The sequence below is a fragment of the Panthera uncia genome, assembly GCF_023721935.1.
Source record: "Panthera uncia isolate 11264 chromosome C1 unlocalized genomic scaffold, Puncia_PCG_1.0 HiC_scaffold_4, whole genome shotgun sequence".
Taxonomy (NCBI): Eukaryota; Metazoa; Chordata; class Mammalia; order Carnivora; family Felidae; genus Panthera; species Panthera uncia.
Window position 1 is genome coordinate 98,062,911 of NW_026057585.1, and position 18,232 is coordinate 98,081,142.

An 18,232-nucleotide genomic window follows, 5' to 3' on the forward strand; every position below is an offset into this window, starting at 1 on the left:
AAAATCTGTTTAAATATGCTTTTTATTTTGATAACAATACAACCCAGATTTGGGGACGAGAGGGAAGAAAGCAGAAAACTGCAGTATCCCTAAAGATACTTAAAATCAACATCCAACGAATGACGTTCACCCATGCAGAAGTAACACATCGTAAGAGCTGGTTACGAATGAATGTGCGGGTAGGTGTCAAAACCTTAAAGATGGGTTTTGCCTCGGTGATTGTACCTTTAATGGTTTATCCTAAGAAACCAATCAGAGACCTACACATACATGTACACGTAAGGATGTCCAGTTATTTGTTTTTAAAAAATTAGAAATAAGATTAAAAAGAAATTATCATCAGAATAAGTTAGGGAGCCCTGTCATAAAATTACTTTAACATCCTCACTGAACTCCAGTCACTGGGCTTGGAAATTGTGTTCACCTTTTTCATGGCAACCACTGAACAGTAGAGTGACTACAGGTACACTCAGAAAATTCACTCCCGTGCTGTCATTAAAACTCAATATATTACTAAGAAGAAAGCAATTTAAAGAATACGAGCCTATTTTAAAATTAGCTATGAGGGGCGCCTGGGTGGCTCAGTCGGTTAAGCATCCGACTTCGGCTCAGGTCACGATCTCGCGGTCCGTGAGTTCGAGCCCCGCGTCAGGCTCTGTGCTGACAGCTCAGAGCCTGGAGCCTGTTTCAGATTCTGTGTCTCCCTCTCTCTGACCCTCCCCTGTTCATGCTCTGTCTCTCTCTGTCTCAAAAATAAATAAAAACGTTAAAAAAAATTAAAAAAAAATTAGCTATGAAATTACATTTGGTACACATATACATGCAGAGAACCTTTTCCAAAGAGCTTATTTTTAGGTGTTGCTTTGTGGGTGGTTTTTCCTGCAGTTCTCTTCTTTAAGGGTAACACTGTGTTAAAAAGAGGACTATTACAGATTAATGTAGGAGTATTTTTTGCCTTTGCAAAGAACCCAAGAAACTGTCTTTAAAAACAAAGTGAAAGAAACTTAAAGGACTAGGAGTTGTTTGGGACGCAGTTTTTATTTCCCAGGCTCTAATGTTAATTTTCAACTTAGTCGTAAGCCTCTTATACCTGATAAACATAGTTCTTCGATATCATTAATTACTGATAAGTTAAACTTGCTTGGTATTAGTTCCCAAAGGCTATTCACTAAACGGGAGGAACGTGACAAATTTACAAACAAAGGGCTCTGACTTCCTTACAAAGATAATGAATCTTAGAGTTTTGGAAAGATGTCAGCTTCACAACAGTGGAAACTACTAGTTAGAGCAAAGCAGGGAGTCTGCCTTTGGGCCAGGTGGCCCCACTGGGTTTACTGATTTTAACTATATGACAGACTCCTGTTCTTTCATAAAAGGAAAGGGAAGTAACATACATATCCTAGGCTAGTGGGAATGTATCAAAATCCAATTCGTTACTGCCAAAACAGCCCTTCGAAGATTCATTCTGTCTTGAGTATCCACAAGAAATCCGGAGCTGCTGTAGAAGATGGAACTGAAACCTGTTAAATACGATGGCTTCAGGCACCACCCTAATCAACTCTATATTTTAATCAGTCCGTGTGAGTTGTGCCGGCTGCTGCAATCTTCCTCCATCACCAGGGAAGAGGCTGGAGCTCCAGTAGGAGAATTAGCAGCCAGAGGGCACTGTGAAGGGCAGGTAGGGAAATTCATCAAGACAGGGCGATAGATTTTTGCAGTAAGCCTCACAGAAGCTGCTCCAGACCAGGTAACTCTCCTAGTCTGGGATACAAAGAATTTTTTTAAAAAACCACCTCACTAAAAACAGGAAATCAAAATTACAGAGTAAGAAATCATTTTTAAAAATTACCCTTCTTGGCTTGAGAAATGACTTTTGCACGGCCAACCTGTTTCAAACTCCCCAGAATGAAAATTAATACACTAGATTAATTTAGGAATACACCCCCATACCCGTTACTCTCAGGAAACACTGGGGGATGATGTGACCAGATGGAGAAGGAAGGACAGGTTAGAGATGAATGAGAAATTCTTCCTATCTATGAAGAACCAAAACTTTTTGGCCGGAGAAACAAAGTGGGTGATCACCTACATAAGAACAAAGAGTTCAGGAACATTTTCATCCCTTACTTTTGGGCAGGTTAAGTTCTCAACCGTTACTGGTTTGTAATAAGGAGCACACTTCAGGCCAAGCTGCAACTAAAATACTCAAGTCAAGATGATAATCCACAATAAATTCTATTTTATGCAGACTGTCCCACACTTAAAAAATTGCTGTGCCAGGCCTCTTATTTGAGGTCCTCAAATAAGACCAAATTCCTGGAAGACTGCAAAAGGACCCAAAGCCACCAGCTGTATTAAAAGGAAAAAAAAAAAAATTACTAATACTCAAAAATATTTTCACTACTATTTTCCGAAGAATCGAAAGATCAGCTCCCTTCCTAACCCCCCCTACCACCCAACCTCCCTAAAACCGCGTTGCCACCGCTGAAAAATACAAGGTGCGTGACGATCAAAAAAATGCAGAGCTCTCAAAACAGGGCACATCTTACGGTGGACGCGTCCACCGGCAGGTGAGAAGCATTTCAACACACCGCCCTGACCTCATCCCCCCACCCCCACCCCAAGGCCCCCAGAGGCCCTCCCGCGGGTTGCGGGTCAGCATCGCGGCTCGCCAGCGCTACCTTCCAGGCCCCTGCTGATGCCCAACACCTGCAGCCCTCTAGGCTGGCTGAATTCGCCGCGGCGCGACCCCGAGGACCCCCCCGGGCCCACCCCAGCGCCCGCAAGACTGCCCAGGCCCTTGGGAAACAGGCCCTGGAGCACAATCCGGGCAGAAGGACAGCGAGTGCAGCACAGCCAGGGCGGCCGGCCGGGAGGATGTGGGGCGGACCGCGCCACAGTGGCCAGGCAGGACCGCCCCCGAGTGACACTCGTCACGCCAGCCTCTGATTGTTTAAGAGGAGAAAAAGCCAGACTCGCCGAGGCGGGGGAGAAAGGGCGTGGGAGCGCGGCGGGCTCGGGGTGAAACCACCCCCGGGGGATGCGGCCCGAGGTGGGGTAAGGCCCGCGCCCCCAGGGCCTCCCCACCGCCGGGACTTCCTCCTCTGGGAGCCGGCGTTCCGGCCCGGCGAGGGCGAGTAACCGGGGGGCAGGGGGCGCCCCAGGGCGTGGGGGGGGGGGGGGGGGGGGGGGACGCAGGGTCTGGACGGGACGCTCACCCGCCGGCGAAGAGGTGAAGCAGCGTGTTCTCCTTCTGCTGCGTGCCCGTCGCCATGGCCGCGCCGGCTCCACGGCCCGCCGCCTCCGGGTGCCCGGGGAGCGAGGCCGCTGGAGGGATGCGCGAGGTGGCCCGCTCCGCTCTCCCCGCGGCCCTCAGGCGGCTGCCGGCGCCGCCCCCATGCGCGCGCGGCCGGACAACCCGCTCCCTCGCCCAGCGCCCTCCGTGGCGTGGCCGCCGGCGCCTCACCGGCCTCTGCGGCGCGAGCCCAGCACCAGCCGGAGCCCGGCGCGCGGCCGTCACGTGGCGGGGGCCGGGCCGTGACGTCACGCGGCGGCGCGAGCCCGGGGCGGCACGCGGCGGGGGTGTGGGCCCGGATCCCGCGCGCCCATTGGCCGGCATGTGAGCGTGGGCGGGGCGACGGCGCAGCCTGGGCGGGCGTCTGCTCCGAGCGAAAGGCTGGGCGGGGCCGGCCTGGGCCGAGGCACCGGGAGCGAGAACCGGCCGACGCCGCTCGGTCCGCGCTCTGATGCAGACAGAGCCGCCTTGGCAAAGCCTAGGGGGACCCAGGGCCGGGACTCTTCCTTTTTTTTTTTTTTTTAGTGTATTTTTAGTTTAGTTTTTGTGATACGATGTGCAAAAAGGTGTGTAAATTACATATTGCATCCCGCAGCTCTGTATTCAACGTCCAGCTTAGGGAAAACACATAAAACAGCCTAACTTATTTTTGATTTTTCTGTAATTAGCATTATGTCCTGCAAAAACGCTTTTGGCCTATCCTTTCTGATCATCTGCCACCCAGGCTTCTGAGCTCCAAGCTTCTATATTCAAGCTGCTTCTCTACTTGTCCTTGGGTCACTGTCAAACTCAGCTGGCATCTTACCTCCAAGTCTGATAGGCAGGCCTTCCCTGGTCGCCCTGCAGCACCCTCTATCACATGATTCCACTTCATTTGCTCACATAGGCTCCTGCAGTTACTTTGCTGATTTATTCCTCTAAGCTGACCGTCTACCCCTGGAGTGTAAGCTTCAGGAGAGCAGGGATCTTGTTTCTTATTTCTGGTTGTTCCTGACAAGGTACCTGCCGCCAGTAATGACCCGAGAAGCTAATGAATACTTGTGCCGAACTGAACTCATCTTTCCATTCTTCCCCTTCCCCAAACCTGCCCTGCCTCTTGTATTTCCTGTCCTGGTGGTGACACCAGCATCTGCACAGACACTAACACCAGAAACTTTCCTGTTACCTTGGACTCCCCACTCTCTGTTTCTCTCAGCAGGCCCTCACTCACCTGGCATTTCTGTCTCCTGAAATTCTCCCAAAGCCATCTCCTTCTCTGTGTTCCTTCCATTATTGCTGTTGAAAGTTTTCATGCCTCTCACCTACTCTGCAGTAAAAAAATCTGCCCCTTTACCCAGTCTGTCATTCCCCGCTTCCATCCCCCTCCAGAGCACTACGTACAGAATATACCATGTTTTCAATCTCCAGAGTTGCTAAAAGCAGTACCTTGACCTAACCAAGCTGCTAGATGTCCAGTGTGTAAACACAAAGAAAGCTTAAGCAGAAGGGAAATTGTGTGCAAACACAGGAGCTGGGTATTTGATTGCTGGGGCTCTTTAAAAACAGCTTTTAGGAGCAGTCATCCAAAACGCAAATGCAGTGAATACTCCATATTAAAACCATTACTCCCAGGCTTAGAAAGAGGGAAAGCCATACGAATGCTCCATGATATGAGGAAAAAGAGGAAAGGAAGGAAATAAGGCAAACAGGAAGAAAAAAAAAATCAAGTTTCTTCGTGTTTCCTGGATCTCCCAGATCCCTTGCTTTAGCTGCTTGTGAAGTCAGCGTTGGTCTTAGCTGAAGATGATTTATGGGGCATGAGTACAAGGAAGGAGAAAGTAATACAACCCTGTTAACCAGGAAGGAACCTCTCTCATCTAGGCAGGATTCTAACCCGAGGGGATGCCATCCTTGAGACACAGCCCTCCACATTGGCTGCTCTCACGGAAGTGTCTGAGGCTGGGACCCAGGCTTCTAACACCAGGGCTGGGTGCCAGCCTCTATTTATTTATTTATCTTGGTGGTGACTCCACGCTCAACGCAGGGCTCGATCTCATGGCTCTGAGATCAAGAGTCACATGCTCTATCAACTGAGCCAGTGGGGTGCCCCCAGCCTCTGGCTTTTTTTTTTTTTTTTAAGTTTATTTATTTTGAGAGAAAGAGAGAGAGAGAGAGAGAGAGAGAGAGAATGTGGACGTGCAAGTGGGGAGGGAGCAGAGAGAGAGGATCCGAGGCAGGCTCCACACTGTCCGCGCAGAGCCCGATGCAGGGCTCGAACCCATGAACTGGGAGATCACAACCAGAGCAGAAGCTGGATGCTTAAAAGACTGAGCCACTCAGGTGCCCCCAGGCTCTTGCTTTCTTTTGCTCAGCTAGCCTAGGCTGTGCTGGACGCATGCACAGCCCTCCCCACCTCCTTGTTAATAGTAACTCTGCCTTCATGTTAGAGCTTTTCCAAGGTCTTTCACGTATATTGTCTTGTGGGATACTCACCATGTCTGGCAAGCCCTGTTGTTTTCGTTTCCTTTTTATGGATAAGCAAGACAAATTTGCCCAAGGTCACACAGCTAGTTAGTGGCTGATGCAATGCTCTTTCATGCCTCCGTGCCTTAGAACATGCTGTTGCCTAGGATGCCCCCTTCCTCTGCTGGCCCGATGCCTTCTGGACCTCATTTGAGACCAGCTCAAAAAATCAGCTTTTCTGTGAGGCCACTGCTGTTCCCGTGGGGGCATCGAGTGCTTCCCTCTCCTGTTACCTGTCACTCAGCAAAGGGATCATGGCTGTGGCTACCAGGTCATGTTGCTGTGCATTCTTGCGGTGCAGGGCACCAGTGTTCCCTCCCTGCCTGGCATACGGGTTGGTGGGAGTGAAGGCTGGGACAATATTTTCAGAAGGAAGTCTGGACATTTTGCCAAAATGTTGAAATGTGCACATCCTTTGACTGCCACGTGGAGGAAGAGATTTCATTCATTCATTTATTCAACATCTATTTATTGAGCATTTACTCTGTTTAAGGTAGTGTGCTAGGCTCGGGGTACATCAGGGGTTAAAATGGGTAAAAATCCTTGTCAAAACAGGAGCGCTCAGATCCAGCGACACATGAAAAGGATTATGCATCAAAGCAAGTGAGAGATGTCCCCAGGATGAAAGGTTGGTTAACATTTGGAGGTCAATCAATATAGCATAGGAACAGAATAAAAGAGAAAAACCAGGTGATTGTGGCAGTAGATGCAGAAAAAGCATTTGACAAAACTGAATACCCATTCCTGAAAAAAGCTCTTGGCAAACTGGGAATATGAAGGAGTTCCTCTCCCTGAATAAGGGCGTCTACAACAAATCTACAGCTAACTTCATACTGGTAGTAAGATTGCTTGCCTGCCTCCCCAAGATCAGCAACAAGACCATCTATGCTTACCACTTTTCAGTGTGGCACTAGAGGTCCCAGTCAACGCAATAAGGCAAGAAAAATAAATACGAGACGTAAAGATCAGAAAGGAAGAAGTAAAATCGTCTTTAGTCACAGATGATATAACGGTTTACTACGGAGTCCTAATGAATCTGTATAACAAGGAATAGAACTAGTTAGTGAATTTAGTCAGATCACAAGAGACAAGGGTAATTATACAAGAAAGAAAGAATTTTTGCTAGCTACGAGCAATTTGAATATGAAAAAAATTTATTTTAGTGTTTATTTATTTTTAAAGGAGAGAGAGAGACAAAAAGCATGAGCGGGGGGAGGGGCAGAGAGAGAGAGGGAGATGCAGAATCAGAAGCAGGCTCCAGGCTCCGAGCTGGCAGCACAGAGTCTCGGATGCGGGTCTCGAACTCATGAGCTGTGAGATCACAACCTGAGCCAAAGTCGGATGCTTAACTGACCGAGCCACCCAGGCGCCCCCCAAAAAATTCTATTTACAACAGCATCTGAACAACAGCAACCATAACAAAGAAGTCAGACATAAAGGAATGCATGATTCCATTTATATGAAAATCGAGAAAAGGCAAAACCAACGTATAGTGACAGAGAGCAGATCAGTAGGTGCCTAGGGCTGGGGCTAGGAAGGGGGTTGACTGCAAAGAGGCCAGAAGACATTCTTAGGGTGATGAAAATGTTCTCAAGCCTGATCGAGGTATACATACTTGTCAAACTTCAGTAAAATGGTTGCATCTTATTGTACGTAAATTATATCTCAATAACATTGATTGGAAAGGAAAAAAGCCAAGCAGACTACATGTATAAGCATACGTCCAACATATCAAGTTTAGGGATGAGGAAGGGCACAGACAGATGGTTCTACAGGGAGATCCACTTAGGCGCTAACCCCATTTAAGCCACCACTCCCAGACTTGGTGGGTGGGGGAGGAGAGGCTTATTTGGGTTTTTTGCAACTGTTCAAATTTTGAAGGGCCTGAGGCTCCCTGCTGACCCGTTGCTGGTTTCTTCTTGCTTTCTTCCTCTGATTGGTGGCTGTCAAACCTCTAATTGCTTCTTTAATCCTTGTTTTTCTGCAAAGCTGCCCGCTCCTGGGAAAACACCTCCCACTGCACCCCCACAGGCTGGGATTTCAGATCTTTCCAGGGAATTGTAAGGAGCATTTTGCTTCCTTATTAAGCCTAAGGTTGGAACAGGGCTCTTTTCCCTCCTGAGAGGCCTCACCTAGAATGAGCTGATGTTCAAGGCCCCTGTCTTCCCAGGGGCTGGTGGGTAGCAGGGGCAGGGGGTATGGTTGGGGGGCAAAGGACAATTGCCCTGCGGGCTGCTGCGCTCCTCCTTTTGTTTCTCCTTAAGAAATCCAGCCAGAGCCAAGTTTCTGCCACAGTCCTAATGAGGCTCTGCCAGCCCAGCCTCCTTGCTCATAAAAGGCCTGTGTTGTCCCGGCTCCCGCAAGGATAAGCCGCGGCCAGCAAGTTGCCCTCTTCAGGTCCGCCAGGCTGGAACCTGTTTGTCCAAGCTCTTTGTGAGCCCATCGCCCCTGCCCCCATGCTTCCCTGTTCCTTTCTTAGAAGGAATGCACTGTAGGGGAGGCAAAAGAAATTTGCTTCTACCCCTCTAGGTTCTTGGCTGTGACACCTCCTGTAATAAAAGAGAGATTCACAGGAGAAAAACGATTTAATTTCATACATTTGGGGCCCCCAAAGACATCAGACCCAAAGAAGTGACCGGAGCAGATAGGTTTTCTACCTTTTTGACAAGGAAACCATAAAATTTGTGAAGAACTGACAAGACAAAGAAGTTTGGGCTTTTTTGGAAATTGGAAAGGAAGTACCAAGGTTTGTTTATCTGGCCTTCAGTACTGAGCAGCAGACCCTGTTACGAGGATTCTTAAATTTTTTTTTTTTAACGTTTATTTATTTTTGAGACAGAGAGAGACAGAGCATGAACGGGGGAGGGGCAGAGAGAGAGAGGGGGACACAGAATCGGAAGCAGGCTCCAGGCTCTGAGCCGTCGGCCCAGAGCCCGACGCGGGGCTCGAACTCAAGGACCGCGAGATCGTGATCTGAGCTGAAGTCGGACGCTTAACCGACTGAGCCACCCAGGCGCCCGTTACGAGGATTCTTCCTCATACCTATTGGCGGCCGTTGAAATGCACAAGAAGTCTAGTTCCAGAGTGGGCTGGAGACAAAGAGGTTAAGGACCTGTGTCACCCTAAAAGAAGGGAGGGTTGTCTTTAAATGACACCCCCAGGGCACCACACCCTCTTCAAGCTCCAAACGGTTTTGAATAGTTCTCCTTCCTGGGATTTAACGACCCCCTGTAAATGGCCTCCCGGTCAGGCAAGGTCAGGGTTTGCCATCAAATGGGGCGGACCAAGGTCAGGCTCGGCTGCTGCTGGGGGAGTTAGCCTCAGGGCTTCAGGGCCGGAGGCTCCTCACGGTTCCTCCAAGCTCCTTTCACAGATGAGCAGACCGAGCTCAGGAGAGGCTGAGGACGCTACCCCTGCCTGCAGAATGGGGGCGCTTCCCCACCAAGCTGAGGCCGAGGTGAGCGCACCCACCCTAGAGTCAGGCTGTGTGGGCTCAAGTCCCAGAATCTGGGGCCAATCAGCCTCTCTGAGCATCTGTTCCCCAACTGCCAGAGGAGATGATAAATAATAGTACCTGCCTCCCGGGGTTGTGGTGAGGATTATGTAAGGTAACGGCGCCTTGGCCAGAGGAACACAAGCCTCGTTACAGTCCTGCTTCTGGCTCCCCATCCCCTCAGTATGGGATCAAGTCACATTATTGGTGGGACGTGGCGGGCAGCTGGAAAGGCTGTATAGGGCAAGAATCTTTGAGGACCCTTGGTATAGGAAGTGGGGTCTGGGTTCTCGTCCCCAGCGTGGGGCCCTGAACTGAGGAGAGGCCCGTTGCCCTTCCTCAGCCCGACAGCGCTGAGTCCTGAGGGATGCTGGGCCGGGAGCGTCCACATGGGTGTCGCCGTTCCAGAAGCAATGGTGACCGGACCCTCAGCAGCTTCCCCCCGCTGGGGGGGGGGGGGGTAGGGCAGGGCAAGAGAGAGAAATGGGGTAGACACCACTCACTCACTCATTCATTCCACGGGACAAATGCTGCCTTGTCCCCCACTCTGTTGTATACCCGGGTATGGCATGGGGCATCCGTGGCGGGTGAACTTCACGGTCCCGCCTGCCTGGAGTTTCAGTCTTGCAGAGAAGAAAATCCCGGGTGGGGAAGAGTTCTTGTTCTCCGGGCAGCTTCACCTCAGCTACACCTGACAGAGTTTTGACAAGTAACAGCTCTCTCTGGCTTTCTGGAAGACAACACAGAGTTGCTAGGCAAAGGATGGAGAACGGGGCCTGGAGTCCCAGCGGCTCAGGGCACGGGTCCCCACCTGGGTCCCGGAACCGTCGGTGAAGCAGAACGAGCTTTTTTCTGTTTGTTTATTTAATTTAATTAATTAATTTATGTTTAACCTTAATTTTTTTTTAAATGGCTTATTTATTCTTAAGAGAGAGAGAGACAGAGAAAGAGCAGGGGAGCGGCAGAGCGAGAGAGGGAGACACAGAATCCGAAGCAGGCTCCAGGCTCCGAGCTGTCAGCACAGAGCCTGACGCGGGGCTCGAACTCACAAGCCACAAGATCATGACCTGAGTGGAAGTCGGACACTTAACCGGCTGAGCCACCCAGGCGCCCCTAATTTATTTATTTATTCTTGGAGGGAGAGAGAGAGAGTGAGAGCGAGCAGGAGTGGGGGAGGGGCAGAGAGAAGGGGAGAGAGAGAGAGAATGAGCAGGGGAGGAGCAGAGAGAGAGGGCAGTGCGGAACCTGATGTAGGGCTCGAACCCACGAACCGTGAGATCATGACATGAGCTGAAATCAAGAGCCAGCTGCCCAACAGACTGAGCCACCCAGGCGCCCCCGATGGGTCCCTTTCCAATGGGCTTTTTTTCCAGGCCTGCCTCCCTCCCTGAGGGAGGGAGAACCAGGCCACCCTTCAGAGGGCTGAAGGGGTGATGTGCCAACAAGCCCTGGGGAGTTTGAAGAATTCATTAGCTCCTGGAAACAATCCCAAGTTCACCGTGCTCCCTGGGGAGCTGGCTCCGGTTGCCGGCCTGACGTTGCTGCGGTCTAAGTAGGGCAGAGCTGGGATGCCGGGGACCTGGCCCTGGTCAAGGGAGGGGCACAGGTCTGCAAAAGGGACCCAGAATCCTAGCTAACATTTATAGAGTGCCCACGCTTGTGTTAAGTCACCTGACTATTACAACAGCACGGTCAGGGGGAGACTATTATTATTGTCCCCATTTTACAGAGGAGATCACTGAGGCCCAGAGGATTTCAACCAGTATGTTTTGGTTCCAGGGTCTATACTGCAACCTCCTCCCAGGACTGGACTAGAGGCTCTAAGCAGAATGCATGCCTAGACTTTCTCCCTCTGACATTCAAGTTAAGCTGATCTGTGAGCCACTTTTCTTGGCGCTGATATGCAAACCTGTTAGAAGTGAGGGAAGAGGGAGGCAGGGGCAAGGAAGGAGAACAGGCGGGGGTCTCATTACCACGGGCTTTATCTGCCATGGCCGTGGCCATCCACATCAAAGCTAAAAATAACTGGGGTGGGGGCAGAGCCTGGGTGGCTCAAGTCAGTTAAGCAGCTGACTTCTGCTCGGGTCGGGATCTCATGGTTCTGGAGTTCGAGCCCTGCATCGGGCTCTGTGCTGACAGCTCAGAGCCTGGAGCCTGCTTCTGATGCTGTGTCTCCCTCTATCTCTCCCCCTCCCCCACTCATGCTCTGTCTCTCTCTCCTTCAAAAACAAATAAAAATTAAAAAAAAAAAAAAAAGATAGCTGGAGACACCTGGGTGGCTCAGTTGGTTAAGCGTCTGACTTCGGCTCAGGTTATGATCTCACGGTTCGTGAGTTCGAGCCCCGCTTTGGGCTCTGGTCTGACAACTCGGAGCCTGGAGCCCACTTCGTATTCTGTGTCTCCCTCTGTCTGCCCCACCGCTGCTGCTGCTTGCATGCTGTCTCTTGCATTGTTTCAAAAATAAATGAACATTAAAACAAACAGACAAACAAATAAATAAAATGCTTGCCTCTCACCAGGTGATTCAGAATCTTCCCAGCACAAACCCGCTCTGAATTAGAAGCGGCCCCTCCTGCTTCCTTGAGGCTCAGCCCACTGTTTCCTTATAGATCTTATTTACCTCCGGGCCTCTCCCACTAAAAGGGTGGGGTCCAGGACAGGGCGTAGTGTTCCCCAAACCAGTGCTCAAGGGCACTGGGGGAATGTGGTTTGACTGTTGACAGATAAGGTGGGTCATGTGGCCCGTGGCGATTTTACAGATGGGGAAACTGAGCTCTGGGAGTTGCAGGTTACTGAGCTGTACAGCTGATAAGGGCAGAGATAAGACGAAAGCTGTCTTATCATTCCAGATTCCAGGCCCCTTCTGTCCTATCCTGATGCCCACCCCCAAAGGGGTTGTTCTGGGCAGTTGACAATGCGGTTTAAAATGTGGTTCCTAGGGGCGCCTGGGTGGCTCAGTTGGCTGAGCGTCCGACTTCGGCTCAGGTCATGATCTCGCGGTCCGTGGGTTCGAGCCCCGCATCAGGCTATGTGCTGACAGCTCAGAGCCTGGAGCCTGCTTTGGATTCTGTGTCTCCCTCTCTCTCTGACCCTCCCCTGTTCATGCTCTCTCTCTCTGTCTCAAAATAAATAAATGTTAAAAAAAAATTAGAAAAAAAAATGTGGTTCCTACAGCTCAAATATTGCCAAACTTCCCACTCTGTGATTGAGGGGCCACACCCTCTCCCTGGGTGACCTTACCCAACCTGATAAGACTTTAAAAACCATCTATCTGGCCCCCTATGACCCCACCTCTTCCCTGAGATCTGTTCTGGAGTATTCACTTACACACACAGGTTGCTTTCTAGGTCTGGAATCAGTCCGGCTCTTAATGGTGTCATTGAATCATGAAAAGTCTGAGTTATATATATGGTTTTTTGGGAGGGTATACCTTTTTTTTTTTTAAGCTTATTTATTTATTTGGAGAGAGGGAGTATGAGCAGGAGAGGGGCAGAGAAAGAGGGAGAGAGATAGAATCTCAAGCAGGCTCTGCACTGTCGGGACAGAGCCTGACATGGGGCTCAAACCCACAAACCACGGGATCATGATCTGAGCCCAAACCAAGAGTTGGAGGCTTAGCCAAATGAGCCACCCAGGTGCCCTGGGAGGGGTAGAACTTCTGCCTGAATTCCTCCTGATCTGGGCACTAGGGACTCAGGTAAGAACAAGGAGTGATTCCCATCTTCGTGGAGGTCAAATTCCAGTTGGGGAGACTGTCAACCACAAAGAAACAAACAGTACATTAAATCATTCCCTGGCGTCCAATACTGTAAAGGAAATAGGTAGGTTCTGGGATGGTTAAGGGTGTGACGTATCTAACATTCCCTTTGGAAAGGGCGGTTAGGGGAGAACACACAGCAGAGGTGCTGAGGGACTATGGGGCCCTCCACTCTTTGGTTCCAGAGCCTCTGCCCCTGGGAAGTGGCTTATTTGGGATCCCAAAAGACCCCTCGCTAGAAAACTCCTCCCAATCCAAGATGAGACACAACAAATAACTTTTATTTAGTTTTAAAAAATATTTACTTATTGGGGGGCACCTGGGTGGCTCAGTCGGTTAAGCGCCTGACTTCGGCTCAGGTCGTGATCTCACCGTCGGTGAGTTCGAGCCCTGCGTCGGGCTCTGTGCTGACAGCTCAGAGCCTGGAGCCTGCTTCATAGTCTGGGTCTCCCTCCCTCTCTGCCCTCCCTTGCTCATGCTGTCTCTCTCTGTCTCTCAAAAATAAATAAACGTTAAAAAATTTTAAAAAAATTACTTATTTTGAGAGAGAGAGAGAGAGAGAGAGAGAGAGAATCCTAAGCAGGCTCTGTGCCGCCAACTTGCTCCCACGAACTGTGAGATCGCGCCCTGAGCCGAAATCAAGAGTTAAAAACATTCAGCCGACTGAGCCACCCCGGCGACCCCAATAACTTTTACAGCACAAACCTGAGTTATTCTCGGCTTCATTTATTTTTAAGAATAATAACACGGATGCAACAAAACTTGCCATTGTAACCATTTCTAAGAATACCGCTCCGTGGCATGAAATACACTCACGTTATTGCACAGCCCACACCAGCATCCGTTTCCAGGACTTTTTTCATCTTCCCGAACAGGCACTCTGTCCCCGTGCAGTGCTAACTCTCCGTGCTCCCTCCCGGAGTCCCTGGGAACCACTCTTCCACTTTCTGTCTCTGTGAACTTGACAGCTCTAAGTGGGTGGAATAATACGGCCTGTCTCTTTGCGGCTGGCTCGTTTCACTCGGCATAACGTGTTCCCGAGGTTCATCCGTGTCGCAGCAGGTGTCAGAGCGTCCTTTCTTTTTAAACGCGGAATACTCGACTGCGTCGTATGGGTCAGCCACACTTTGGTTGTCCATTCGTGCGTTGGAGGTCACTTGGGTTGCTTCCGCATTTGGGCTGATGTGAAGAAGGCTGTTAGGAACACCGGGGTGGGGGTGGGGGTGGGGGCTACAAATAATCTGTTTGTGATACAGCTTTCAGTTCTTCTGGGCATGTGCACAGTAGTGGAATTGGTGGATCACGTGGTCATCCTATGATTACTTGTTTGGGGAGCTGCCATAGTTTTCAGTAAAACCAGGGGAAACCTCCAGGGGTCAACAGGCAGCGAGCTGTGGCTCCCCTCTGCTTGCTGAACTTTATAACCCAGGCGTTCCCATGGTTGCGGGAATAAGGGTGCAGGCGGGGTCTTCCAGGGGCCACGGGCTCTCTGAAGGGTGGACTTTAACCCATCTGCCAGCAAAGGTAGGTGAGGAGGCTCGTCTGTCATCTGGATGCAAGGAGGGGGGGGAAAAAAAAGCTCCTCTGGAAATGGGCGTTCACAGGCTTGCCCCCATGTGAGTTTGGGGCTTGAATTTGCACCGCCTTGTGATCCAGAGAGAACCAAATGGGAAAATTGTGCTTGCCTTTGCTTTTCTCCAAAGCACGGATGGGACGGTGATCCCAGGCATTGGAGTGAGATGAGGGAAGGAGGAAGGGGGTGAAGGGGGTGCCAATGAGCTGTTAGCACTGGGGGCACAGGGGGCCAAATCCTCCTGGGACCCCAGGGAGGCTGGGTGGGACCTCAGAATGTCCCCCTGAGGGACCTGGAGGCTGGGTGTCTACCAACAACACCTCTTTCTCAGGGGCCCAAGGTTGCTCCCATGGGGCTGACTCCTGGATCCCTCAAACTGCCGGCGACTGGCCTCCCGGAAGATTCAGGAAGCCACAGGGGCCTGCCTAGGTAGTGTCTGCCCTGACTTTTGGGGCTGGCCGGGGACACAGGTGGGTCCCTGACAATGTTTGATCCATTAAGCTAATAGCTCCGGGGGGCGGGGGGGGGCAGTGCTGGAAGGTCTGACGGAAGCCCCACACCTCCCACAGTGGTTTTACAGGATTCCCACCCTTCAGCGCTCAGCTGAATGTGAGCTCAAACCCACCATTTCAAAACACAATCTGCCTCTGGCAATATTTCCAGATTCTTCTGTCACGGGACACTCCTGCATGCCTCGTGCCTTCGTACACGCTGTGCCCTCTGTCTGCACCCCTCCCCTTTCCCTGCTGGTCCATCTACCTCAAATGTCACCCCCCCCCCCCCCCCACGGGGCCCTCTGCTGTTCTGCCCCAGCTCTGGCTAAGCATTTCTCCCCCCCGGGGGTCTCTGGGTACCTCTGCCGGAAGTCCCAACCCAGGCAGGAGCTTTTGTTTACATTTGTCTTTTCTGCTTTAGTTTTTCCTGCACGGCCTGTGCCTCGGGAAATATATGGAAATGAACAGACAACAGAGTTGTCTGGTACCTTCTTCAGGCGAGCCTTGCTACACAGAAGCTGGCCAACTTAGTTTCGATAACCCCGTGTCCTCGAAACTCATAGCACTTAATTCTTTTTTTTTTTTTTTATAAATTTTTGAATTTTTATTTTTTTTTTTATTTTTACATTTATTTATTTTTGAGAGACAGAGCACAAGCAGGGGAGGGGCAGAGAGAGAAGGAGACACAGGATCCGAAGCGGGCTCCAGGCTCCGAGCTGTCAGCACAGAGCCCGACGCGGGGCTGGAACCCACAAACCGCAAGATCATGACCTGAGCTGAAGTCGGACGCTCAACCGACTGAGCCACCCAGGCGCCCCAGCACTTAATTCTTTAAAACAGTCTGGGGATTTTAGATCACAAAGTGTGGGTATCAATGTTTTTGTTTCTTTTTTTTTTTTTTTTAACGCTTATTTATTTTGAGAGAGAGGTAGAGAGCAAGCAGGGGAGAGGCAGAGAGAGGGGGAGGCAATCCCAAACAGGTGCCAGGCTGTCAGCACAGAGCCCAATGCGGGGCTCAAACTCACCAACCATGAGATCAAGACCTGAGCCAAGCTCAGGAGTCAATGCTTAACTGACTGAGCCACCCGGGAGCCCCTTGTTTTTGTCTTAAATGAGCTCCCCCTGCTACTCAGTGGGGTTTTAAAAACAGGCAACTCTGGGCTCAGGACTCAGGGCTCCCTGGGCCCATCCCTGGGACACTGGCTCCTCCTGGCAGTGGCCCAGGAACTCGCTGTTCTGTGACAACAGCGTGGAGAAGCTTCTTCCCCAAGGGCTTTCCCCTCGGGGAGGGCAGGGGCTCGGCTAAAACTCTAGGACAAGCCTGGGGTTGCCAGCACTCCTCGGAGCAACCTCGGGGACAAGCCAATCTTTCCACGGAGAGGCACGGCTGGCACTTCAACCCTGGTTGTTAAGGACACCGGGCAGGGACTTGGCCCCTGTCTGCGCCCTCACTCGCAGCCCTGACACTCACAGATCACGTTGCGATCCTGAGGCCTTTAGGAGTTCCTGAACGGCAGATTCGGTCACAAAAGTCTTCCTTGAGGAGTGAACTGGGAAAGGGAGTTGGAGTGGGTGTTTTTTTCCTTTCAAATGTTTGTTTTTGAGGCCGGGGGTGGGGGCAGGGGCAGAGAGAAAGAGACAGAGGATCTGAAGCAGGGTTTGCATTGACAACATTGAGCCCGACGACGACATGGGGCTTGGACTCACGAACTGAAGTCAGACACTTAACCGAGCCACCCTGAGTGGGTGTTTTACCCCAAGTCCCCAGGTGGAGAGTGGAGGCGGGGACTCCAATCCCACAGAGACCGCCCAGCTGATCTTTATGTTTTATAGCTCAGATTTGACATCAGGAATCATATCCATCAACAAGGACTGAAACAAACAAAACCCTGATGAATTAGTTAGACTTAGGGTCATTTCATTATACATCTGGCTTGATTATTATTCTTTTTTTTAATTAGAGTGTCCTCAAACTATAGCCGCAAAACCTGCTTTTGTACCACCTGGGCTTTAAAAATGCCTTTTACATTTGTAAATGGTTGGTCGGGGGAAACACTAGAAGAATATTTCACGACAGGTGAAAAGTATAGAAATTCAAATTTCCCCATCCTTAAAAAAATTTGTTTAAGGATTTTACTTTTTTTAAATTATTTTTTAAACATTTTATTTTTATTTTTTTATTTATTAAAAAAAAATTTTTTTTTAACGTTTTATTTATTTTTGAGACAGGGAGAGACAGAGCATGAACAGGGGAGGGTCAGAGAGAGGGAGACACAGAATCCGAAACAGGCTCCAGGCTCTGAGCTGTCAGCACAGAGCCCGACGCGGGGCTGGAACTCACGGACCGTGAGATCATGACCTGAGCTGAAGTCGGCCGCTTAACCGACTGAGCCACCCAGGCGCCCCATTTTTTAAACATTTTAATATTTATTTATTTTTGAGAGAAAGAGAGAGACAGAGTGTGAGCAGGAGAGGGGCAGAGAGAGAGGGAGACACAGAACCTGCAGTAGGCTCCAGGCTCTGAGCTGTCGGCACAGAGCCCGACGTGGGGCTCGAACTCATGGACCGAGAGATCATGACCTGAGCCGAAGTCAGATGCTTCACCGACTGAGCCACCCAGGCACCCCGAAGGATTTTATTTTTAAGTAATCTCTACCTATGCTCAACGTGGGGCTTGAACTCACAACTCCCAACATCAAGACGGCAGATGTTCTCCTGACTAAACCGGCCAGGCGCCCATCGAATTTCCCCATCCTTAAATAAAGTTTTACGGGGACACCACCATGTCCATTCAATTACATAGTATCTGTGGCTGCTTTCCCTACAAAGGCAGAGGGCTGTGTAGTTGAGGCATAGATCGGATGGCTATAAAGCTGAAAATAGATACTGATTGGTACTTTACAGAAAGTTCACTGAGGCTTGGGTTAGAATATTGGTGCTAAAAGACTTAATGCTACCCATCCGTAGCACCTGGTAAAATGCTGGGTGACCCTGAGCATTCGGTACATGTGTGGTGAAAAAGAAAGAAAGAGAGAGAAAGAGAAAGAAAGAAAGAAACAAAGAAAGCAAGGAAGGAAGGAAGGAAGGAAGGAAAGAAGGAAGGAAGGAAGGAAGGAAG

The 18,232-nt window shown here is 50.3% G+C and overlaps 1 protein-coding gene across 1 annotated transcript in view; it reads right to left on the minus strand.

The window, feature by feature from the left end:
- SLC25A33 (solute carrier family 25 member 33) overlaps nt 1-3,489 on the minus strand; it is a 33,597-nt gene extending 30,108 nt beyond the window's left edge. The window contains exon 1 of the mRNA XM_049618167.1: nt 3,219-3,489. Within this exon, the coding sequence (XP_049474124.1) occupies nt 3,219-3,274 (56 nt within the window). The 5' untranslated portion in view covers nt 3,275-3,489. The remainder of the gene's footprint in view (nt 1-3,218) is intronic.
- Nucleotides 3,490-18,232: the final 14,743 nt, after the last annotated feature.